General features: G+C 39.2%; 4 protein-coding genes across 9 annotated transcripts; 2 read left to right on the top strand and 2 right to left on the bottom strand.

The window, feature by feature from the left end:
• Positions 1 to 38: 38 nt before the first annotated feature.
• LOC122022648 (protein MATERNALLY EXPRESSED GENE 5-like) lies at positions 39 to 4,648 on the bottom strand. 4 transcript variants are annotated; one of them, XM_042580699.1, is made up of 7 exons: positions 4,458 to 4,648; positions 2,921 to 2,997; positions 2,630 to 2,843; positions 2,497 to 2,558; positions 2,321 to 2,402; positions 1,486 to 1,607; positions 1,053 to 1,375 (listed from the first exon to the last, which is right to left on the bottom strand). In XM_042580699.1, exons 1-6 carry the CDS (start codon positions 4,564 to 4,566, stop codon positions 1,507 to 1,509), a joined length of 645 nt encoding a protein of 214 aa, XP_042436633.1. In that variant the 5' UTR covers positions 4,567 to 4,648; the 3' UTR covers positions 1,053 to 1,375; positions 1,486 to 1,506. The 4 variants fall into 4 exon arrangements, with proteins under 4 accessions (XP_042436632.1, XP_042436634.1, XP_042436633.1 ...); XM_042580697.1 differs by having other exon boundaries at positions 2,921 to 3,042; positions 4,458 to 4,646; XM_042580698.1 differs by lacking the exons at positions 1,053 to 1,375; positions 1,486 to 1,607 and adding an exon at positions 39 to 327 and having other exon boundaries at positions 2,921 to 3,042; positions 4,458 to 4,647.
• A 1,773-nt stretch (positions 4,649 to 6,421) lies between these two features.
• Positions 6,422 to 12,573, top strand: LOC122024024 (E3 ubiquitin-protein ligase BIG BROTHER-like). Of its 2 annotated transcripts, XM_042582520.1 has the most exons (9): positions 6,422 to 6,825; positions 7,453 to 7,663; positions 8,004 to 8,163; positions 9,478 to 9,682; positions 10,017 to 10,081; positions 10,163 to 10,207; positions 11,351 to 11,466; positions 11,794 to 11,899; positions 12,297 to 12,573. In XM_042582520.1, the coding sequence occupies exons 3-9, from the start codon at positions 8,038 to 8,040 to the stop codon at positions 12,330 to 12,332; spliced, it is 699 nt and encodes a 232-aa protein (XP_042438454.1). In that variant the 5' UTR covers positions 6,422 to 6,825; positions 7,453 to 7,663; positions 8,004 to 8,037; the 3' UTR covers positions 12,333 to 12,573. The 2 variants fall into 2 exon arrangements, with proteins under 2 accessions (XP_042438454.1, XP_042438453.1); XM_042582519.1 differs by lacking the exon at positions 7,453 to 7,663.
• A 1,062-nt stretch (positions 12,574 to 13,635) lies between these two features.
• LOC122024981 (phosphatidylinositol 4-kinase gamma 5-like) lies at positions 13,636 to 16,955 on the top strand. Of its 2 annotated transcripts, none has more exons than XM_042583732.1 (2): positions 13,636 to 13,899; positions 14,506 to 16,955. In XM_042583732.1, exon 2 carries the CDS (start codon positions 14,753 to 14,755, stop codon positions 16,700 to 16,702), a length of 1,950 nt encoding a protein of 649 aa, XP_042439666.1. In that variant the 5' UTR covers positions 13,636 to 13,899; positions 14,506 to 14,752; the 3' UTR covers positions 16,703 to 16,955. The 2 variants fall into 2 exon arrangements, with proteins under 2 accessions (XP_042439666.1, XP_042439667.1); XM_042583733.1 differs by having other exon boundaries at positions 13,636 to 13,873.
• Positions 16,956 to 17,751: 796 nt separating this feature from the next.
• On the bottom strand, positions 17,752 to 20,401 carry LOC122024980 (putative pentatricopeptide repeat-containing protein At1g68930). The gene has a single exon (XM_042583731.1). It carries the CDS (start codon positions 20,382 to 20,384, stop codon positions 18,156 to 18,158), a length of 2,229 nt encoding a protein of 742 aa, XP_042439665.1. The 5' UTR covers positions 20,385 to 20,401; the 3' UTR covers positions 17,752 to 18,155.
• Positions 20,402 to 24,943: the final 4,542 nt, after the last annotated feature.

Consider the following 24,943-nt stretch of genomic DNA (forward strand, 5'->3'; position numbering starts at 1 on the left):
TATACACTAAACCAATTCACAAAATTAGTCACGTAAAATAATACAACAAATTTTGAGGCACATCAAATAACATCTCAACCAACAGTTACATCTCAAATAAAACACCAACCAACGGTTATAGAAATGCTATATTGAAATCTATATAATCGTAGAATATATTGGTAGCCTTCAAACGGCTTGGTAGACATTTTGTGGTCAAACAAAAAGGCATTTCAGCTATCGTTAATGCAAAAACATGTGTGGATCTGGTCCACCTGTGTTGCCACCTTTGCTAGGCACAAGGTTGAACATATCTTCGATTGGCCTCACCAGCCGGTAATCCATAACCTAAAATTCGATTCAATGGACTAGAACTTAAGTTGCACCTGGTTTAGGATCATCAATCAATGCGCGAGATAATCTAATAACATTATTGTTATTACCACCACGTAATCACAAGCAAGATGTAAGCAACTGCATCATGCCATTTTGAAAAGCACTCAAAATGGTGTCATTGGGATTCATTGAACCAATGATAAAATTTAGCAACTACCACCATTGCACCATGTAGCAACTACCACAAGAACCTTGAATCTTAATAAATGATAAAGATGAAAAAATTTAATAAATGATAAAATTTAATTATTCAAGATGAAAAAACAGTAGTGAAATAGCCGACTTTAAACAGAACAAAATGTAAGACATTAAGCTTGATTGACAGATCAATCACACGATTATAGAACAACCTACAAACCAAGTTTGAGAAATAGGTAACTATACGTCCATCAGTCGGACTAAAAAATAGGTAAACTAAGAAAAAAATGCACAGAATTATGCTCAACTGATCAAAGTTTGATCCTGTTAAGTATAGCACTACAAACAACTAAAATTATTTTGAAGATAAACATGTAGATTAAATGTAAATCTTCAGTGCAAAGAACAGCGATGAAAAATCAATATCCAGAATGAGATTATGTCAACAAGGAGACTTGCAATTTCAATAACAGCTTGTGAACATTAAATTTTGAATGGAATTTACCATGAGATAGCATAAAAATCACAAAAGGGGCAAATAACACAAATTGAATAGTAATAGAGGCAAAACTAGAAACATAAAACAGGGAGTTGACTTAACCAATACAATACCATGTCACCGGTACTAAAATTTAAACAGGAACTTGACAAAAAGTGATATTCGATAGGCAGGATTATACGGCGTAGGCCTTCCTAGTCATCACTTTAGAAGTGTGCATATACCAAACAAACTTGGCTGTCCGTAAAAGAAAAATACACGGCAAAGGTTCACAAATAAGCATGTTATAGCTAGTTCTACGGGGCAGAAACCAGACAGGGACAGTTAAGCGTTGAGCGATCGAGCCTCCCCAATCGATAGAACCTACAAGAAAGTGATCGTATAGCAATAATCGTGTTAAATTCTTTTGTATGCCAGCTGAGCAACCGCTTTGTCGAGCTTACGGAGAAGGTAAAACATTGATTCCGTGTCACCTGGAAACGTAAATCCCACGTTTAACGCCTGCCACGAGGCCCGCCAGGCCTCGGACCAGGAAAGCGAGCAAACTGCAGCCTCAAGTTGGCTGAATCACGATCATTTTCATCGAATTTATAACCTGCAAAATCGAGCCGTGACTAATTCGCACTGGACCGAGCCAGATTTTACCCAAGATTAGCGGATTTCCGTTGAACGTAAATAACGCACTTTAAAAACAAACCTGATTTTACGAGAATAACTAGGACAAAAGAGGCAGTAACCCACACACGACTCAACATCAGCCAACGAAAGTTCACAACATAACACTTTATAGGAACGTGATTCATAGACGACAACACACTTTCAGCATAACACAACTCTGATGGAAAAGGAATGTGATAGAAATCCAATAAATCAAAGATCATGCCGTTATTCGAACTGGCTAATTGGTGTTATAGGGCCATCTATTATAGTTTTCCCATTGTCAGTAGTTCTTACGAACGAGGTTAGTAAATTTTTCATTAGCCCTTCCGCTCCTACAAAGCAACAAGGATGCTGCAAGAAGTTCCTAAAATAAAAGTGAAACTATTGCAACTTGACCTCTAAAAACCTGTGTATGACAATATCACAACTCTCTTGGTCATGAAGAACTTAGATTATAATTTAACTCCCAGTTGTCAGATTGATGAACGCCTATTTTGACAAAATATAGAGAAAAGAGAACAGTAAGAAATAAATTCTGAAAATCTATTAAAGATTGTTGTGCTGTATGCAACAGAGAACAGTAAGAAAGAACCAAGAAATTGAGTAAATGAAGCCAGATATCAAACACATCAAACAAAGTGTTATCACCTTGCAAGGCTTCCAAAGAGATTGCAGCTTGGGCTGGAGTAGCAAAATCAACAAAGCATAGTATAAGTGGCTCTCCATCAGGCTGCAAGAAAATTGAACAGAAAAATAAAAAATGAGCACACTAACTGCCAATATTAATGATACCAAAAGAAACTTAGAAAAAAAATGCAACTTACATGTCTAGATTCCTTGTTCACAAGCCTCACTTCACGAAAACCCACAAAAGGACGGAAAATGTCTTTAAATGGAGTAAAGGAATTGCAATGGACTAGAACTTATTATCAGAAGGCAAACAAGTCATAAGGATACGCGACACCTCCCTGCGAGTACAATTTGCAGGGACACCCTCCACAAACAAAGTATTGGAGGCATCAGGAGGAAGTGGTGGTTCAGGACGTCCACCATATCCCACACTCCGACTATCCAAGCCTCCAACAGCTAGCATACGCCTATCATCAACAGGATGACCACTAATGCCTCCACTGACGGTCCTAACAGGTTCACCGCCAGGGTATGCAGAAACCTATGAGGAAGTATCAAAATCAAACTCCAACAAAGAACTTATGCAAATGTCAAAAACATTGGTGCAAAATACCATACCCCATTGCGCAAGTAACGGTCATATGATGCACCAATAGATTCAGTGTCTCTGATTACACGATGAGTGCCCCTGTCATCTTCACGAGGGTAATAGCCAAGCATTTCAGAACCACCAGGAACATCTTAAGTAAAATGAATTCAGTTAGTAAGAAATAATGTTCTATGATGATAGCATCGTAAATAGCATTATATCTACTATGTGCATTCCCAAGAACCAGTATGCTACTCAAAAGAAGTTGTCAAGAATTAAAACAATTAGACAGCCGATCTTCCACATCAATCAGGCAGCAATATTCAGATAACATAGGGTCAAAATTCTATAAACTATAGAGAGCCATATATAGTGGCCTACATGAAGGGTTCATCTATCACCACTCATCCACCTTGCTGTAGATTCACAACCACCGCCATCATCATCAAGTCATGTTTGCCCTAGCTATTTGGGATCAGTTGATTATTATCCCTTCTCTGATCTCCATACATGCTCATGTCACTTACATTATTAAAATTAATTAAATTAGTTTCTATTGCATTAACTATTGTTTTTCTTGATCTCACTCTAATCCCTTATAGCTTCTACTCTCCACTCTAATAGATTTAATTATTCTAAGTATATAATTTACTCATCACCTTTCAGCATGTCTATATTATCACAGTATGTTTTTTTTCTTTTAATCATCTATTGGAGAAAGGCCCAATTACTCTCAAATATTAATATTTTATTTTATACTTTCTACTAACTTCTAGTGTCCATTTCAGCATAAAAGAATCATAACAATCACATATGACTAGAAGCTCCTCTTCTCCTCTACAATCACTAACTTTTAGGAATTCTGTATCCATTCATTTTAATAATTACATCGATTGTTAGTTGAGACACGAACATATGAATTGCAGGAATAGCATGAAAAAACATAGAAAATCATATGATAGCATTTTATAGTGAGAAACAGGGAAATCCCTTACTGGAAAGGAGGAAAAAGATTTCTCATAATGATTACTGAAACTTAGTTAGCAAACCATTGTTTGAGTCTATGCAGATAAACCTTAAAATGATGCAACAGTGGGAAGCCAACCCCATAAAAGTTGTTCTTTCTTACCACCATGACCATAAAATTATGTTCTTATTCACACCCCTCATGCCCTCAATCAATGAAAAATCTTTTTTTTTCTCTTCTCCCATCGTTCCGTAATCACAAAATAACAATAAAAATGATCTCTTGTCCCCCACGCAGAAAAATAATCCAAAAAAAAAGTCACCGCTTCGCCCCTGCCAAACAAAAGTTTGGATCTACTCTTCCAGCAACCCACCATCCCCAACCAAAAATGATTATTCTCCCACTCAACAGGAAAAAAAAAATCTCATCCCTTCGCCCCTTCGACAACCATGACTTTATCTATAAGAAAACTTAACAACCCTAGCAGATCTCGAGAAAATCCACGAAGGATTGAGAAACGATAAAAGGCGACAAATCCAAAAGAAACATGCATGGGGAAACAGCGTAGCTCTACAGCGAGATCGGCTACGACGACAAACCAGCGTAATCCGTGCGCTGGCGCTTCAGCGCCGCGGAAGGAGCGACCATGGACGCCGCTGCGGCCGCCTGTTGCAGGGCTTCGCCGTACCTCCAATACGCATCTGCCATCGTCGCCGAATCGAAACAGACCAGTGTTTGGTTCGAAGAAGACGACTCCCCTTCGCAGCTAACACCCAACCCTAAGACCGATGCCTATATAAACGCGCGGTAATGAACGCATAATAAAACGCTGCAGCGAAAACTTAATTAAGCAGCAACCGCGCAGGGAATCCTCTATGCGACAGATCCAGAGTGGATCAGAACCTTCCATTGACCTCACCGAGCCATGACTAGTGAACCCATCAAATTGGATCCGACCCGATAAGACGGTGACACAAGATCCACATCATGTAATGTTATAAAAGTAAATCCAAATAGTCCCCAGGGCGTAGTACAACTGGGGACGCATGATTTTATGGCCGAAAGTCCAAGGTTCGATTCTCGGGATGTCATTGTCTGGGGTTAGCGTCCCGACTATGTGCTTTCAACTATGTATTTACATTTATCTCTCTCTATATCCGTGGGACCGGCTCTCGGGACTATATGCTTTCAGCTATGTACTTACATTTACTTCTCTCTATATCCGTGGGACCGGCTCTAGGGGAGCACTGATTTGGTGGTTCCACATAGAGTTGTAAATGAACTAAGCGTTCGTGAACAAGCTTGGTGTTCAACTTAGTAAGAGCTTGTTTATGTTCGTTCAATATACATAAGATTAATTAAACAAACAAGGTTGAACAGCTCGTTAAGCTAAACATATATGTGTTCAGCTCGCTAACGTTCGTGAACAACGTTCGTGAACAATGTTCACGAACCATATTTATTAATAAAACTCTTTTCAATATCCTAAATAAATAATAAAATAAAATAAATAAATAAATTTAAATTATCAATCTTAATAACCAATCAAACAATCAAACAAGCTTGAATTGAGAGCTTGATAACATCTAAACAAATCAAGCTCAAGTCAAGCTCAAACCAAGCTCGAACCAAGCTCAAGGCAAGCTTGAATTGAGAGCTTGATAACATCTAAACGAACTAAGCTCAAGCCAAGCTTCAAACCAAGCCAAGCTTGAACACTCATTTCAAAAGCTTGGTTCATTTTAAGCGTGGCTCGGCTCGGTTATCTTATCAAACAAGCTTGAACACCCAAAAACTCGACTCGGCTCGGCTATCTTATCAAACAAGCTTGAACACCCTAAAACTCGACTCGGCTCGGCTCGGCTCGACTCGGCTTGTTTACAGCCCTAGTTCCACATTTTATAAAATTAAATCCAAATAAATTAAAATTTTCATTTTCTTCCTAATACACTACTATAATTATGCATAAAGACGATGACATATTGTAGACAACCAACGAAGATGGTTGAACTAGCAATAGAGGATGATCGAACAAGACACAAAAGCACAATAGGCCATGATAAAATAGGTCATCAGTGACGAAAAAAAGATCATAAGTTTGATTCATTCAATTGATCAAATTTATGAATATTATAAATAATTGACTATTACTTGTAAGTAAGTCTTTCGGCATCTCTTTGGTCCTGAAACTTCGAAATAAATAAGACAAACACCAAATTTGGTCCACATTTGAAAGAGAGACATGGAAAGGGACATTGATTTTTATGTATGCTAATTTCATGTGTATTTTTTAAAATTTGCATTTCATTCATTTTATATTTAATATTTTCCCGTAAAAGTTTAAATTTTTTTACCGATATTTTTACAATTTTATCATTATATTCTCTCTATTTTTTATTACAAATGTTATAAAAAATATTACAAATATATGAAAATGTAGAGGCAAAATTATCAAAAACTCAGTTGTAAACTAATAATAGTGACGTCATAAGAGTATTTTGAAAATTCAGAAAAATCGAAGAAAAAAAAATTACTTTTATTGCTTTATGTGATTTAAATGGGCAGTTGGAGATGGAATCGAAAGCTTGGAAGTCGCCAGTGGGAGGAGAAGGCGACGACCGCACGGGAGTCAATAGGCGGTATGGATGAATAGGTCCAAGGCCAAGCCGTGGAGCTGATGCTTGCAAGCTGACGTCTTCACGTAACTGGCCGGCGCTGGGCCACAGCGAGGGGAGATCTGGAGTCAATGCGCCAATAGCGGACGAGCACTGCTCTGTTCCGTCTCCTGGACGAAGACGCCCGGCCGACAGATGCTTCGGGCCCGGCCCCAACCCGAAAACAGGAATCTTTCGACCCGCCACCCACCGATCTAACTCAGTCACGGGAAAGAAAAAGCATATATATCTCTATATATATGTGTGTTTGTGTGGAGAGGGTAGAGGCAGCGAAAGAATCGGACACATCAAGGTGAGCCTTCCGCCTCCTCATCGCCATTTTTTCGTGCTAAACCTAGGGTTTTTTTGGCTTGCCATCTCTTTTCCTTAGATAGGAGACGTACACAGTTGTGTAAGTATGCATACTTTCACTATTCAATGAGTTTTGAGTTGGCGACGTCTTTTCCCTTGATATGCTTGAATTTGAGATGTACAGACAAACTAGAGTAGTGGGGAGTTGTGTAACAGTTCTGTTTCTGTACTCTTTTGTTGCCAGTACGAGTGTTTTAATTTGGTTGGAGTTTAAAAACAACTTTTTGGTCAGTCATCATTTTCGATTCCCTTAGTAGGATCCGCACCAAATTGTACCTTTTACTATTTTTGCTACAAAGTGATCTGACCAATCTCCCAAATCTCTGCAGGGCCTTTTCAGTTATGTTTATTTGGTGTCTGCCTCGTTTCTTTTGCTTGAAATTTTGGCCCTTCGACTTGATAGTTTTCTTAGCATAATCAAATTCAATTTATCAAGATGTTTGAACAACATTCCTGTAGTTTTTTTGCTCCATCTTATGGCCTGAGCATCCTATTAATGATGATGAAGAGTAAGTTATCCCGGATGTGTTTGAGAAACTATCACGTCGCATGGTCTTTTCTTTTACAGCCTACCAGCCATGCTGCCTCGGGATAGTGGCCATCAAAATTGTTAGTTCATATTTTTGTTTGTTTGTAAAGAATCAAGATGTGGGAAAAAAAATCCCTTAACAGGAAAAGCAACCACAAGTTGAGAAATCATGTTTTCATTTGAATGGAATCTGGAAAAGAACAACTATATGTATCAAAGATCAATAAGGTGGTTTTCTTGCATTGGAAGAGTAAGTCAGATATTCCTTTATTCTCATTTATTCTTTTCAATCTTTTTGATAAAATATTTATACTCTTATGATTGGACTTATGGGGAGAGCAGTTGGACCTTAGTAGCCTTTTCTTTTTAATCTTTGGAACATGCAGAATCTCATATTTTACTTGACATTTATTCCTCTGTCTGCACCTACTGCAATAATTCTCCTTGCCCAACTATTTCCCCAGCGTTGTTAACTGATTATTTGTTCTGACCTATAATATTTTGCAATTGAAACTTCATTGAAAAAATGAGGTGTAAATCCTCTTCTGTATATTTTGCAATTAATACTCTTTAAGCTAATGTTCCTTCAGAGAAAACGGGAACCTTTGAGCTAGAACTGTGAACATGGCGGTAGAACTTGTAATTGAGGAAAAGCCAGAAGTAACTGTTAATCACACACGCAGTCTCGTGGTAAATATCTTGGAAGATCATATGGAAGGAACTTATAATCTTGATGAAGTAGCATTTCAGGTGAGTTGTCCTTGTGTTTTCCTTTTTGTTCCTATTTCTGAATGGTCTCCGAACACATGACATTAAGTTAGCTACTGATGAATGTAGTTTCATATGAACTTTGGAGCTTGCCAAAAAGTATTTGTATTTGTTTTGCAGTTTCAACCATACAAGGAGAGTCTAGATTCCATTGTGTGACCTATTTGAACTACCATCTATCTTCTATATAACTTTAAGCATACCACCTGATGCAATCTGAAGGCTATATTCACTATTGCAATTTCTTGTCTAATGTTTTCTTCATTTTTCTTATGAAAAATATTCATTCCTTTTATCTTTTGATTGAACCAATACGTGTAAATTTATAAACTGACTCAACAGGCATTAAAGGAAATATTTCATCCTTAAGACAAGAAAGTGAAAGAGGAACGTATTTTCTTCTTTTACTCTTTTTCTAATTTTAAAAGGCCGCCATAAGCTTAATAGTTTTTAAAGCTAACATCCTGTAGTGGGAAATTGATTCAAAGAAATGTCAAATAGATGCAATGTTTTTTTATTGTAAAATTGTTTTACCATTGACTCCACATGCTATCAGCCTATCAGTTAGATAATCCTCTAATTGGGGATCAAATTAAATTTTCAAAACTGTCTGTTTATATAGCTCATGATCGTTCTCAAGAATAATAAAAGACAGATGTTAATCATTAGTTAGTTGATTTACTAAGTTAATATGCCAGGAAAAAAACTATACAGCGGGCATGTCATGTCTGATATTTATTCTTACATTGTGGTGTTGCCGTACTCATACTTTGTAAGCTTAGTTTCATTTTATGGTATCAACATCCATCTTAGTGCGAAAGGGTTGCCATACAAGACTGCCTGCTAGTATTAGACTCATACACATGAGGATTACATCCAATGAATGATGTCTCCATAGAACTTCTGTACAATAACTTTCCCTAGCATAATTAATGTTTTTGTCAAAGTTTATTGGTGAACAATGATTCATCTATCTTGAACTTATATTGTTAACGCTTGGCTCATACGTGGGCAGGCACAAACCCAGCATATGAACTGACTACTGATATATGTTTTTTAGACAGATTTTTACTGATAGGATTAGAACACGAGACCTCTGCTTTTTTGTACCAATGGAGACTGGAGGGCAGTCAAAAAATTAGGGTATTTGGATTAGGTTCTTTTCTGATCATATCCCCCAAATATATCCTTAGAAGATTATGTGAGGGGGCCTCTCAATATGGCAATATTACACATCGCTCCAACAATTTTGCAAAGTAAATGAGCAGTTAGTCTCTGTGCACCTACTCTTTGCAGGCAAGTCTTTATCAGTCATTCCAGGAGAATTCAGGCGATAGAGATAGACCAAATCACGAAATTGGCCAAAGCAGCCAAAGCTCCCATGGTGGGAGTAATCTCCACTCAGTATCAGCATACGATGAAGCTCTAGCTCAACAGTACCAATATCTGGAGAATTGTTCTGCTGATGCACCAGAAAATACAATAAATCATTCAGAAGATGGTAAGGCTTAAATCAATATCCATTTAACTTCTTTGTATATTTGTGTATTTGAGATGTTTTCTGAAAAAGTAGCATGAATTTGGATGTTTTCTTTTATCTAAATGCTCTTTTAACTGAACTATCTTGCTGCTTGTTCGGAGCTACTGCAGTAGTTTTATTCAAATAATAGAAACTGAGAAATTATTACAATCCTTTTTTAAGTTTGAGATGAAAAGCTAATACATCTTTTTCTACAGCCTGATAATGTTTGTACATTCTTTTTGGGAATATGATTTCTTGTATCTTTTTTGTTCATTTGCATATAAATGTTAAATTGGTTCTTGTTGCTATTTAGGTGAAAACACAACAGAGTTGTCTACCTTGAATGCTGGATCTACATCTACTGACAATCCTAATCCGGTAGTTGTTTGGCAATCCAACCTTATTGAACATTCTCTTGTATTCTACTCACATCTAAGTTAAATGTTTCATGATATACAGGTTATAAGAGACAACAACGTTGACACAGATGCAATGTCTTATGAGGTATGCTAGGCCAAATGTATAGAACATACTCATCCATGAAGGGCTTTGTAATTCCTGCACATCCAACCCTGCTCGTCCTCAATGATCTTTTCATGCTTATAGAAATTTGTCTCTGGTTCATCCTAAGTGACTTCATTAAAAAAATAAAATCAAGCTCTTTTGAGTGGTCATCGTAATGTCAGCTACATTTTTCATCACTGTCATCACTTCAAATTTGAATAACTGCATTATAAACTCTTGTTAATAATTAATAATCATAAAATCTTTATTTGAAGGTTACGTATTGATTATCATTTTAGAACCTGAATCTTGTGCTGCAACCGTAACGTGATAAAACCAGTATATATGGGTGTAGGGGGAGGCAGAGAGAAATATGGTATTCAGAGGGCAAGAAGGGATTGGAAAAATGTTGCCAAGAAGTGCTGATAGATCTGAGGCTAAACCAGCAAAAATTTGACAAACATAATTCAAATATAACATGTGGCACAAATAGTTTATTAAATCCTTATTTGTGGACCAAATCTTTGAAATTTTAAGTGAGAAATAGAACATATTATAAATTCCTCTGGGAAATGTCACCTTAAACTAGAATTATCATTTGGTCCTGAGCTTTAGTAGCAAGGATAACAACAAGACAAATGTCTCAACTACTAGGAATATGTTATTTAATTGGGTGCCGCCATGCAGTTATAATATGTTCATTTGGTCCTGAGCTTTAGTTGAGCATATGAGTCAGAATTTTGCTATCTAGGCAGAATGTAGAATTGAGCAATTCTGGTTCTATTTCCATCCACCAACAGCATGGTTTCCTGGTTGAGGTCAGAAACAATTTTTAGTAGAAGTGAACTTTAAGATACCAAAAACCCGTGGAGAATTGGAGCAGCAACACGTGCAACATAAATTTTTGGGACAGAAAATAGGTTGAGAGAAAGATGCTAGCAACTAATCGGTATATATGTAAATGGAAATTTGATAGACCACACCCACCAGAATCTGAGTTTCTTTTTCTGAAGATAGTGCACATCTCATGTAGATTCCTGTGAACTCCTTGTGTAGTTACCATAAGTTACATGGCACACTGCCATCTCCTTTATATTTGTGATTTTAATTTCTAATTCATCTGAGTTTTTTTTTCATGCACAGCAATTACAATCCCTAGAGGAAGAAATAGGTATCGAAGGCAGAGGTTTGTCAGATGAGTTTATTTCTTATTTGAAGGAACACAGACATGGATTCTTCTCGAAAAAGGGCAACGAAGAGTATGTATCTTGTTAGTCGTTTAGTGTTAGTTATTGATTGAGCTTTTGTTAAAGTTTGAAACAAGTTTAGTTTTTGATTTGATATTCTTCAAGTGCGAAAAGAGTATTGGATACTTATCCAGAATTTGTCCTGTTTATAATGATGAACTAAATAGTTTGGCATCTTTTACTACTGAAATGACATTAATATAGTTCAGTCCATTTTGTTATTACTCACAGATTGAATAAATGATGGATCAGAGATTGTCTTAGTTAACTAACAACTATCATTCCCCCATTTTTCTTACTAGTACTGGCCATAATGATGTTGAGTTTTTTCTTATGCAGATGTGTTATTTGCAAATCAAATTACAAAAGCCGGAAATTGATCACCTTGCCTTGCAAGCATTGTTACCATTCGGAATGCATCAAACGCTGGTTGAAGGAAAATAAGGTTAGATTTCTTTCTTTTTTATGTGTATCCATGATTTATGCATATGGAGATTATGTTTTTCATAAAAATACCCTTTTAAGGGCCTTTAAGTCTCTTTTACTATTTTATTTCACTCTTTCTCTCTACATCCTTCACTTTTGGGTGTTCGGAGTACCTTTTGACTTGGGGAGTGGCAAGCTACTCTGCTCTTCTCCTTTTCCCTCCCGTTGGGCCGAGACAATGTTCTTAAAAGCTAATTTGTCTATTTTTTGAACAATATAGTAATATGATCTTGTATAGATTTACATATAATCGATCCTAGATAGCTAGAACAAATATGTAGACTCATCATTCTGCAACTTCTTTAACAACATCATGTTGACATTAATGCTAAAAGAGACTCTTGTTTTTGAATCAGGCATGCCCCATTTGCAAGGAGGAGGTATTTGGATAAAAGTTACACTACATCAAGCTGCAATGGCCTGCGTAATTTGCTACTAGAATCGCTATTAACACACCAAAAAGGGTGGGAAAAAATACCACCTGTTTTTGTTTTTTGTTTCTGTTTTTGGGGCTGTGAAAACAAACTTGGACAACCTTGTCACAGGATCACAAATCTGTGTTGTTGCTTGCATTGTGAATGTTTTTGTGCAGTTTCTATGGAACAGGAGACAATACAATCAGACATTATTCTAGTCTTTGTTTGATATTTATTCAAAAACTACAGTCAGTTTTAACTATGGCTATTTGGTAAAGCAGATGAAAATATTTTAAAATTGCATTTTCCTGCGGAGCAAAATAAACCATTTATTCAATATCCTTTCCCTCTATTTCCTTCAGCAGAAGTATAGAAAGAAAATTTTAAAGATATATATTTCAAAATGGTTTCCTGATCCAATAAAATATCATCACTTAGTTATTTAAACTAGGATTAACAAAATTATACTTAATGATGTAATTTAATCTAAAATTAATTAGTTCTAAGCGGGGAAAACTATCAACTCTCCTCTACAAAGCTCAATTTTATTAAATTTCAAACATTAATATTTTCTATATTTCTTTTCAATTTTCAATTTTTAATTCGACACTGAATGTTTAAAATAGATAAACAATTCAAAGTAGGGACGAGCATAATTATTAGATCATAATCCATTTAATTATGTTCTGCTACAATTAAATTAATCAACCAAAAGAACGTGGAATTGAATTCAAATATAGTGACAACTTAGTGGTTAATATAATATTATTTTTCATAAAAAAATATTAATGGATCTCTAGGAATATTATTATTATTATAAAAATATATTAATTGTGTATTTTTAATGTTTTGTATAATGGATCTCTACATATAAAAATATGTAGCTCCTGTACAAATTGTACGCCCCCATCCGGTCAGAGTCCACGTCGCATCAGCGTTCGCCAAAAAAGTCCAATCGTTATCCTACACGTCACCTTCTCGGCCTTATCTGACAGCTTGCATCCACTTCATCCGTCGGATTCCTCCTTCTTCGAGACTCTTCCATTTCTCGGGCTTCTGTTTCCTCATTGTCTACCGCTCCCATGGCTGGTTTCACCCAATAATGAACCGATTAACTATGTCGGTCCCACATGTGATATGTACCAATTACAACAAGAGTAAGGGTTGAGTATGGAATTAGTGATGGGGACGAGCGATGAGAAAACCTTGACTCGACCATGGTTTGTTCCTTAACCCTTATCGCCCGCCATGGCGACTTGACAGCGAAGAGAAACTGGTTATTTTAATGGAGAAGCATAGGGTTGCGCTCGGAGTGAAGCCTGGAGAGGAGGGTCCGAGGCCGCGCGTTAGGGGCTCGCTTCCACCGTTCGCCTTGCTGATAGATTTGAAAGCCGTTGGTTCCTGGTCCTGGCCGTGCGGCGAGGGTCAGATCTGACGGCGGGCTTCGGTTGTGCCTGTTTCCGCTGCAGTCTGTGTTCATCCGTGCTGTGGACTTCGGAACTCTTGCAGTTTGATGGGTAGAGCTTAACCAGCTACTGTCCTTGTGAGTTTTTTTGGTGCGATAGATCCTGTTCTAGGGTTAGCTTCGATTTTGACTTGGAAAATTGTGGCGCCTTCGTGCTTATATCAGGTTGAATGGATAAAAATTCGATTTTTTTGTGTGTAAAAATTTTCTGCGTCCTTGGTCGGTTTTATTTGTGACCGAAAGGCGTGTCGTTTGGTGCATCCTGGAAACATTTTTGGTCATTTTGTTTTTTCTCTTGAAATTACGGAATTTTACCGTGTCGGATGGTGGTTGAGTGTCTTTGAATCTACTGGTTAGTTTCTAGCTTTTAACGTTCGATTCCTGTGATGTATATTTGTTTCCGGTTGGAAGATATGCATGACGGATTCCAACGGCTTCTAAAGGATTTCTATTCCTGAGGTATCGCTGGCTTCTTCATGTTTATTGTTGCTTCCACGAAAGAATAATGGATTTGAGACTTGATGTGCAAGGAATTCGCTTGTCTCTTCTTTTGCCGGTGGAAAAATCTCCTCTTTTTTTTGTGCATAATAAGTTTCTACTTCTTTCTCGTTTCCTTCTATGGCGATTTACTTGTATATAAGTTCAGATTTTGTACGTCTCTGACGATTTGCTACTCTCTTGCAGCTTCTTGGTTCTTCGCAAATGGCTTTTGGAATGTAAAGGAATCGCTTGACTTCCATAACAATTCTTTTCTCCCTGTTCCTGATGCAAGGCGTGTGGTTTCCCTCCGATTAATGATCGTTGCTCTGCATCTTCCCCTCTCCGTCACCGCGTCAGCCTCTGTGTTTGGCGTGCGCACGAAGAAGAGGAAGAAGAGTACACGTCGACTTCAGCAACTTTGTTGAATTTTCTCCGTGCCTTTGTGACTTCCATGCCTCCTAACTTGGACAGCCCTGTTCGGACCCAGATGGCAGTTGCAGTGTTGAATCCGTCCTGTGGCGATTTCTGCGGCAGCAGAACTTGTGAGGCAAAGCCGGTAGGAAGGAGACGAATCTTTGTCCAGACTGAGACTGGCTGTGTGCATGTGCTCCAGTTAGACCGTCAAGATAATGCGCACACTGTGAAAAGAAAACTGCAGATTGCTCTCAATGTTCCTACTGAGGAGAGCTCCCTAACGTTTGGTGATCTCGAGTTAAAGAATGATCTGAGTGTTGTCCGAGGTGATTCTCCGTTGCTTCTCACTCGCAATTCCATGCACAGAAGTTGCTCCACTCCATGCTTGTCCCCGACCATGAAAGATCTTGAACAAAGGGACTTAGGTGGGCCGATCGAGATATTGGGTTGCTCAACTCAGTGTGCTCGGATGAAACAGCTTGTTAAGGATGCTATGAAGGCTATAAAAAATGGTATCGAACCTGTACCTGTTCACAATGGGCTTGGAGGTGCCTACTACATCAGGAATAAGAAGGGTGACAAAATTGCAATTGTGAAGCCTACAGATGAGGAGCCATATGCACCTAACAACCCAAAAGGTTTTGTTGGAAAAGCCCTTGGTCAGCCAGGCCTGAAAAGATCGGTACGAGTTGGTGAGACGGGCTTCAGAGAGGTTGCTGCTTACCTTCTGGACTATGGAAATTTCGCAAATGTTCCTCCAACGTTGCTGGTAAAGATCACCCACTCCGCGTTCCATGTCAACAATGAGATGAATAACACTAACTGGAATGGTGGCAGGAAGCAACAGGTTATAAGCAAGATTGCTTCATTCCAGCAGTTCATTCCACATGATTTTGATGCTAGCGACCATGGAACATCGAGTTTTCCTGTGGCAGCAATACATAGAATTGGGATACTTGACATACGGATTTTCAACACTGATAGGCATGCTGGAAATTTGCTGGTAAGAAAGATTGAGAATGGGGTTGGTAGATTCGGAGGAATAATGGAACTGATTCCCATAGATCATGGTCTCTGCTTGCCGGAGGGCTTGGAGGATCCTTATTTTGAGTGGATTCATTGGCCACAAGCATCGGTGCCATTTTCTGAGGATGAGTTAGAATATATAGCCAATCTTAATCCAATTAAAGATTCCGACATGCTTCGGAGGGAGCTGCCGATGATTCGGGAAGCCTGTCTGCGAGTTTTGGTCCTGTGCACAATTTTTCTCAAGGAAGCAGCAACTTTCGGGCTTTGCCTATCAGAGATTGGCGCGATGATGAGTCGAGAATTTAGTGGAATGGAAGAAGAACCTAGTGAGTTGGAGCTCATCTGCCTGGAAGCCAGGAAGTTTGTGGGAGAAAGAGAAGTATTTTCGCAGGCCTCTGATCTTGAAGAGGAAGATGCTTTCCAGTTTCACATGGAATACAACGAGGAAGATCAGCATATGATGTACAACCCAATGCAATCCTTCCGTTGTGGACTCGGTGGAGGTTGTTCCAGAAACCCTCTGTCAATGTTAGAGGAAAGCATAGAGGAGGAGGAGGAGAGCGACGAGGAGAATAAAAAGAACACAGCAACAGAAAGCAATGGCTTCTCACAAGACCAGGATATGTTCCGATATGCGGCCAACCTTTCCACATCACTGAAATTCATCAGCCTCACTGAAAAAGCACAAAGAAACTGGGTTGGAACATACAATGAAAATGCGAAGGCAATCAATAGGGTTGGCACCAATGGCCCATTTCAAGGTCGAAACAGCAGGAGCGCCGAAGAAAAGCTGCCTCCGAGTACCAGTTTCGTGAAGCTGTCTGACATGGATGAAGAACAATGGAGGGTATTTCTCGAGCATTTCCAGGAGTTATTGCCGAATGCTTTCCAGAGTCGCAGAAGCTTGTCCTCGGGCCAAAAACAGAAGCAAAGGCTGGGCACTTCTTGCCAGTTTTGAGTAGTAGGAGATTATAGAGCAGAAAGACAAGGGTAGATTGTGCTTGATTCTGTTTTTACAGTTTTGCTGTTTGGGCTGCCCTTTCCTTGTAGGTGTAATTGCTTATCGAAAAGTGTTGTAGGAATAACACCTCAGAAATTGGTGAGAAAGTGAGCTTGTGTTGCTCTCTGTATATTTCTAGGTTGTAGTTGTTTGAAATAAAACTAGAAAAATTCATGTAAATTCTTTTAGATATGAAACTATCTTTGATCAATTGGTCCCTGCTCTAGTTTTTTCATGTGTTCAACCTTTTGTAGGAACAATCTTGACTTTAGCCGCTCCTTTTGCCATAGGAAACAAGTCATAGAAACTCGAAGGAGAGGAAATGAAATTTCTCCTTGTTGAAGATAACACAATGGGACGAAGATGCGAGGCATACGACAAGAGGGTGACTAGGGTGTTTTGTCTACTCTCCTCTCCTCGTCTCCCTGCCCCGTTCGGGCAAATAGAGCCTTAATAAAACTATAGAAAGCTTGACAAAGGATTCAGGGACAGACAAAATGAATGAGCTCTGATGCCCCATCAAACGCCAAGAATTCTAAAACAATGAATTGACTCCATGCAGATAGGAATGCACAAAACCAGGGGCCAGTAGTGCCCACAGCGCACTGTTAAGTCTGTAGCATTGCAGGACCATCCAACAAGCAGAGCTTTCACCTTGTTTTGGCTCTTATGACCACAATTGCTCCCTGGGCCTGAAATTTGCAGGTCACTCTCACAGCTTCATCACAAACCCTGTAACTTTTTTGACCTTCAAGATGATAAGGTTGATGGTGATGCTATCCCTTTGGTCTTATTTGATCAAAAGATAAGGTGAACGAAAAAAATGTTTGCAGAGAAAACAGGCAAAGTTGTCGCCTAATCGTTTGAATTGTTGGACAAGTTTGCGTGAGCAGTTGGCCGTGTGGATCGACCACAGAGATTAAATTTCGACTGAATTGTTTGTTTCTCCTAATTGTAATGGTGCATGATGTTGAAATTGAAAGGGATGGTCTTTGAAATAATTGTAAGAGAATAATAGAATGATCTTTTTAAGTATTTGCGAAAGAATAAAGCTATTTAGCCAGGAACAGAAATTCAGTAACTTGTTTTACATGATGAGAAGTTGAATAACAGTTAATGTTACATAATGTAACTTGTTTCACTTTGAATCACTTGGTCTCCTCTTTGACACCTTGTGAAGTTGTTCAACATGATTTGATTCTTATATGTGCTCATTGAAATCATATCTACTCCTGAAACATGAACAAGCTCATCCGCTGAACTTATGAAATCGAACAAGATCCTTGAGGAGAATTTCTCGGCCAGATAATTTGGATATGAACTTGGTTGCGCTTGTGACAATCCACACAAACATGGGGGTTCTTAACTGTGCACATCAACCTAAAGCAATCATAACCTTTTCAATAGCCTATCACCAAAAATCACCACATGAACAAGCTCCTCCACTGAACTTATGGAACCGAATGGAATCCCTTACGAGAATTTCTCGGTTGGAGATTTTGGATATGAACTTGGTTGCATTGTGACAATCCATGCAAACTCGGAGGTTCTTAACTACTCTTATCGGCAGTTCAGGCGGTATAAAAATCAAACCAAAAGCAATGGCAAGCTTCTCACTGTGGTGGCTGAGCAAATGAATCTTCGCTGATTCAGTCACATCATGCAAAACAGAACTCACGTCAGGCTTGTATCCTTCTGCAATCATCTTGCTGCTGAGCTTCTCTAGTTCAGCATATATTCTCTCGGAGTACGGATGAGACTGATCGTCGGCGGAAAAGATATGAACTTTGTTCTTGTACTTAATCCAACTACAACCAGGCTCCTTTCTCACATTTTTATCTCGCATTCCCTTTCGCAAATGTGCTACCTCATCCCAATTACCTCTTGCAGCATGTAAACTCGAAAGCAACACATAGCTTGCAGGGTTTTGCGGTTCGAGCTCTAACAAGTTCTCAGCTGCCCATTTGCCTATCTCCAACTCATTGCGGAATCTGCACGAGCTTAATAGGGTTGCCCATGCGACTGCATCCGGGCGACAAGGCATCTGCTTTATGAAATTTTCAGCCTCCTTTAACCTTCCTGATCTGCTCAATAGATCTATCATACATGTATAATGATCAGCTGTTGGCACAATGTGGTGGTCGTGTATCATCGAATTGTAATACCTATATCCTTTCTCCACCAGCCCTGCTCGACTGCAAGCAGAAAGGACACCTATAAATGTGATACCATCAGGCATCACACCTTCATTCAACATGCGTTCAAACAAGTCCATTGTTTCATTAGCCTTCCCAAACTGTGCATAACCTGAAACCAGAGCTGTCCAAGAGACTGAGTCTCTACTCCGCATTTCGTTAAACAACTTGTGTGAGTCTTCAATGATCCCACACTTTCCATACAATGTAACTATGGCATTAGAAACAGTGATGAATGAAATCAATCCTGAGATGTTTGCCTTGCAATGAAGCTGCGCACCCTCTTCCAAGCTTGCTAGATTGGCGCACGAGCTTATCACGCTCCCAAGCGTGAAATCATCTGGTTCAATGCCTTGTTTCTGCATTTCACAATAAGTTCTGACAGCCTCTTCACTGCATCCATTCTGACCATAACCCACAAGCATTGATGTCCATGAAACAACGTTCTTTGTCTTCATTCTTTGAAAAACCAATTCTGCAGACTCGATACGCCTGCATTTTGAATACATGTCGACCAATGCACTCCCTGCAAATACATTTTCATCATAGCGAGTCCTAATGATGAAGGCATGGGTCTGTTTCCCCAATTCTAAAGCAGAGAGGCCTCCACAAGCAGTCAAAATGCTGCCAAAAGTAAACTGATCCATACAAACACCTTCTGCCCTCATGGCCCTGGATAAATCAACAGCTTGTTGTTCCAATCCATTCTGCGTAAGCCCAGTGACCATTGTCGTCCACGAAATTGAGTCCTTTTCTTCCATCTCATCGAACAATTTCTTCGAATCCTCAACCTTACCACTTCTGAGTAGCCCTGCCAACATAATGTTGTACAAAACAACATTTTTCTCCTCAATGTCTTCAAAAACTCTCTTTGCTTCATGCACAAAACCAGCCTTTGAGTACATGTCAACAAGCGGACTTCCCACAAACACATGCGACGCAAACCCGAATTTGAGGATATGGCAATGGACTTGCCGACCTAAATTGAAATCTGAGCACTTTGACGCGATTATAAGCAAGCTAGAGAACGTGATACGGTTGGCCGCAACGCGGCCTTCCAGCAACAATGCTCGATACGCATCGAAAGCTCTTTCACAGCAACCCCGGCCGATGTAGCCCGATACAAGGGCATTCCACGACACTAAATCCCTCGAGGGCATCGAGGAAAACACTTGCTCCATCTGTGGGATGTGACCGGCCTTGGAGTAGGCGGAGAGGAGCCCGTTCCACGAGAAGGGGTTTGGGTGGAGAATTTGGTCGAACAAGTTGCGGGCATAGACGAGGAGGCTGCGGTTGGAGTAGGAGGTGATGAGGTTGTTAGAAAGGAAGGTGTCGCCGGCGAGGTCGAGGGTTTTAAGGATGAAGCAGTGCAACTTCTTAAGGTCGCGAGCTTGAGAGCAGAGCTTGAGGAGGGAAGAGTAGTGATTTGAAAGACGAGAAGTCATGAAGAAAGACGCAAGAAGTCGAGATTCTATATATTTAAAAAAAATAAAAATAAAAAGTATCTCGAACCAAATGAACCATGAATTTCGTCCGGCTCATTAAATCAACCGAACTAAAAGACGAACCGGCCGAAACAATCAACAGTCAAGTCAAACCCGGTCAAGAGATTCTGTTCTTCCACGAACTGACGCAGATGGAGCAGAAAGGAATCGACCGCCCTCGCCAGAATCAAACCGTTCATATTAATTTGATCAGCCCTCGTCGTCAATTCCAGCAATTTGGGCTTCTGCAAGCTGCAACGCCCTATAAATATCAAACCACGGAGTTTCTCCCAAAACAGAGCAAAACAGAGTAAGCTAAAGCCAACAACACACTGCTCTGCTCTGCTCTGCATCAAGTAGGCAAAGCATGGGAAGTTGCTTCTCCAACTCCAAGTCTCCTCGCCGGGAGCTTCCGGAGGCCGACCGGCCACGGACGAGGAGGAGGTACGAGGAGAGGGAGGAGGAGGAAGTGCAGTGGAAGGGCGGCCGGTGGGTCGCCGACGTCGACCGCAAAGTGGAGGATTTCATAAACAGAGAACGCCAGAGGATGATGAACTATGAAGCTTGAGTCCGGTGATCGCCGGCAGTGATTAAGATGTTGTTAGTTCGTGTTTTATGAATATTAAGAGTTTTAGAGCCTTTAAGGACGAAGAGCTTTCGAATTGTTAAAAGGAATAAAAAGGGCATAGAGTAATAGTGTTAATGTTGGATTATCTCTCCTTTTTAATGAGATATGTATTATGTAGTACATATTAGAAGAAAATGAAAAAAAAAAACTTTATTTTTATTTATGCTAGATTGATAGTTGATTATTAGTTCATGATTTGTGTTGATAGAAGCAAACAGAGAAACACATGATAAAAGGCAAGTGGTACCATATGGAAGATAAGAAGAGTTAAAGAAATAAAGATAAGTGCCATATGCAAATACAAAAAGCTTTAAAGAAAAATAAAGGAAGTGATGGAATATAAAAAGTGAATGTTAGTAAAAATGAACAAGACAGTAATGAAATTGAGGATTATAAACGCATTAAATACTAATAAGCACGTGAATTTATATATACAATTTAGATATTTATTTTTCTCATCAAAAATTTATCATTAATTATTAAGATAAATTTAAGAAGCATAGATGATCACCCTTTAATGGCCTAGTGTCATTAGTAGTTCGAGCATCACGAGCGTTCGGAATGCCTAGCGTGGGAACTGAACCAATGTTGCTAGGTCGGATCTAGAATTTTAAATTTAAGGAGACTCGCTTTATTTATTTGGAGGTATCGATGAATAAGGGAAAGAAATTCACTGTGGAGATTATTCATGAAGGAGATGTTAGATTTTGAGGGATATCCTAAGGCAATCGCCTTACGATTTTTACTAAATATAGATTATTATTTGAGTGCATATTATTTGTTTGATTATTTTAAACTCATTTACTGAATGACCGTAATACAATTCATAGCATGAGAAAAATTATGATTGGATCACAACTAGTAATTATCTTACATGTGCAATTATAAACGTATTAGAATGTTTCTAGTTGTTGAATTGATGCATTCGAACATCATCAATTCTGTAAGATTAGCACGGGTAATACTCCTTGATTCGCCAAGCAATTGCTTTCTCACTAGCTGGAGACATTGGGATGTCGAGAGTTAAACATGGATGCTAGTTATGGTAATTAGTTCATTGAAGTAACTCGCCGTAAGATTTCATATGGTTATTTATATATATGGATATGCCTATGAAGTTCTTACTACAGCTAGAATGTAAGTTTCCTTCGACTTGAAGTATACAAGTCATCTTGGTCATGGAGACTTATACTTTGACATCTTAAGCAAACACATTATTGAGGTGTGGACCCGGGATGATTGGGTATAAGTCAAAATGTTCGAAGATGTTTGGATAGTCCACAGAGGATTCACCGTTCCTTGCGAGGAGACGTATACCCTATGACCACTTGTTAGGATTATTACTCAAAGTCTTTGGTTAAAGCATCACATGTTAAAAGTACGAGACTTCGTACATATGTATGAGTAATTTGAATCCGTAGAATGAGGAAGTATTATTTGGGCTAGGTGTGATATAGTCAGTCTAGTGGGGGCAGACACATACACCATGTCCTGAACCAAGCGGCTATAAGATGAGTGAAAGGAATAAGACACGACTCACTATATCTGCTAAATGGTTTAGAATTAATTCTAAAATCAATTATGATTTTCTGGCTAATTGAAGATTATGATATACTACTAGGTGCTACTCATGATCGTTCTATAGTTAAGTAGTTAATTATGGATGATCAAGATAAACTAGGAACCTATTGGGGCACATGCATTAATGAGTCTCTAAAAGACGTGAAACAAGTTAAAGAATAAAATTATTAGATCAAGAGATAAATATTTGGTTGGACTATACATAAGACAAATATGGAAATATTTGTCATGATGGAAGTGCGGATAGACTACATCTCTTATGGTAGAGTTGAACCATATTTGGTTTAATCATGAATTAGTTATGAACCAACTTGCTTTAGTTGTGAACCAAACTAAGGGATTAATGGACTAAATTTTGATTAAGGGATAATGGGTTGAATTGGACTTTCTAATCCAACTCAATAAAGAAGATTATATATAGATGTAATTAGAAGAGAATTAGATAAAAGTTTTATTATTTGGTTGATTAGCTTTTGGAAACTCAATCCTCCTCTCCCTCTCCTCTCTCTCCCTCTTGTTGTCGTGACCACCATAAGGGAGAAAACTCTCTCTTGTGTGCTTTACTTCTTCTTCCTCTTGATCATTCTTCTTCGCTCGTGGCTAGTAACTTCTAAATGAGAGACTTGTACTCAAGGAGTTGTCTTGAGGGACTCGGGGTAGATACGAATAGAGGCGAGGTTCGACAACGTCGCTAACGTTGATGCTCTTCTCATTACAGGTTATCCGTAAGGTATACCCAGCGTAAATTTATTTTCCGTAAAATTTTAATTATACTATCATGTTTGGTATGTTGTATCCTTGTATGTGTATGGTGTGTGTGATGTAATAATTAGGAATTATTATTGTTTTATTTTTCGCTGCACGTATTTACGAAACGTGTTCTAGCATGCACCCGCATCGGGCATATCCCTACAGGAGAATGGAAAAATAATAGATAAAAGTAAATGAGGAGAAGAGAAAGGAAAGCAATGGTTGTAAGATCAATGCACGTAAGAGAGTGAGGTGAATCATATATATTTTAAAATCTCTCTTTTTCAATTTTTAAAACTCAAGTATGCAACGGAAAACAAAACGAATAACACAACATAAGAACACAGTATGCAATCGATTACTTGGTTCGTAGCCCAACAATTACTACTCCAAGGACCACGACCCCTTGGGACATATTCAACGAGCAATCCACTAACAATTGAAAAATCGAATACAGATAAAGAAAGTGTAATAACCTACATTGTTTGATGCAATAACAAAAACAACTTAAATCATTACCAATACTAGTTGCTCGATGTTGTTTCGGTTCTTGCCATCGAAGCTTGCTCAAGCATTAGTTTGGCATAGTAGAGTTCCAGCACAGTAGTTGTAAGGAGATGGCGCAACAGAATGAGTTTGAAAGTGTAAGGGATCGGTGGCCGGCTAGAAGGGGGGTTGGATAGCTAGGTCACCCCCAACTTCGATTTCTTCTCTACACGGTTAGTGCGCAAGCGGAAATGCAAACAAAGCAAGTAGAAAGTTAAATACTAAAGGAAAGAATGCAAACCAAGCTACACGATCATTTACGTGGTTCGGAGATAAAGCTCCTACTCCACGACGTGTCCGTAAGGTGGACGATCCCTATCCGTCGGTGGATTACTCCCCGGAAGATCTCCGGCTAGCTCAAACCTCCTTGTGGGTGGAGAAACCTCACCACAAACTCACCAAGACCTCTTGGACACAAGGGAAACTCTTGAGCACTTGTAGACTACTAATTAGACCTTAACCAAGTCTAATTTCGTCAGAGATAACAAAGCTTCCAAGCTATGGTTATATAGGTCGCGGGTTGGAAAACTCCGCCTACCAGTCGACTGCTAAAACATGCAGTCGACTGCCCTCTATGGAAATTCGACAGTTACATCCCAACGACTCGATTCCACACTGCCAGTCGACTGCCCCAGTCGACTGCACCAGTCGACTGCTACAGTACTGCTACAGTAGTGCTACAGTGCTGCTACAGTAAAACCCTAGAACTAGGATTTTACTCCGAGTACAATCTCTCATGCACTCGTACCCTCACCCTTATGACTCACTTGATGCTTCTTTGCAGCCTTGACATCTTGCTTTCAAGCTTACTTCCTTTGGCTCTCGTCCCTCGGATGCATTCAAGCCCTCGGCTCGTCCCCAATGTCATCCTTCGCGTATGCCTCGAAGTCGCTTCTCTCGGCCCCTGTCCTCGCTGCCTTGTCCACGGTCCCTCGGATGCTCCATCCTTCACCAGACCCGAAACCATCAACCTGAGTCACATGTGTATCCTGCATACCTGCACACTCACATACAC

Source organism: Zingiber officinale, chromosome 9B (genome assembly GCF_018446385.1).
Source record: "Zingiber officinale cultivar Zhangliang chromosome 9B, Zo_v1.1, whole genome shotgun sequence".
Lineage (NCBI taxonomy): Eukaryota > Viridiplantae > Streptophyta > Magnoliopsida > Zingiberales > Zingiberaceae > Zingiber > Zingiber officinale.

Coding starts and splice junctions, on each gene's coding strand:
- LOC122022648 (XM_042580697.1), bottom strand. CDS start 4,566: ATGGCAGATGCGTATTGGAGGTACGGCGAAGCCCTGCAACAGGCGGCC. Junction 2,559..2,629: donor TACTCGCAGGGAGGTGTCGC/GTATCCTTATGA, acceptor CTCCATTTAAAG/ACATTTTCCGTCCTTTTGTG. Junction 1,608..2,320: donor CTCTTTGGAAGCCTTGCAAG/GTGATAACACTT, acceptor TCGATTTTGCAG/GTTATAAATTCGATGAAAAT.
- LOC122024024 (XM_042582520.1), top strand. CDS start 8,038: ATGGCGGTAGAACTTGTAATTGAGGAAAAGCCAGAAGTAACTGTTAAT. Junction 10,082..10,162: donor CTACTGACAATCCTAATCCG/GTAGTTGTTTGG, acceptor CATGATATACAG/GTTATAAGAGACAACAACGT. Junction 10,208..11,350: donor CAGATGCAATGTCTTATGAG/GTATGCTAGGCC, acceptor TTTCATGCACAG/CAATTACAATCCCTAGAGGA.
- LOC122024981 (XM_042583732.1), top strand. CDS start 14,753: ATGCCTCCTAACTTGGACAGCCCTGTTCGGACCCAGATGGCAGTTGCA.
- LOC122024980 (XM_042583731.1), bottom strand. CDS start 20,384: ATGACTTCTCGTCTTTCAAATCACTACTCTTCCCTCCTCAAGCTCTGC.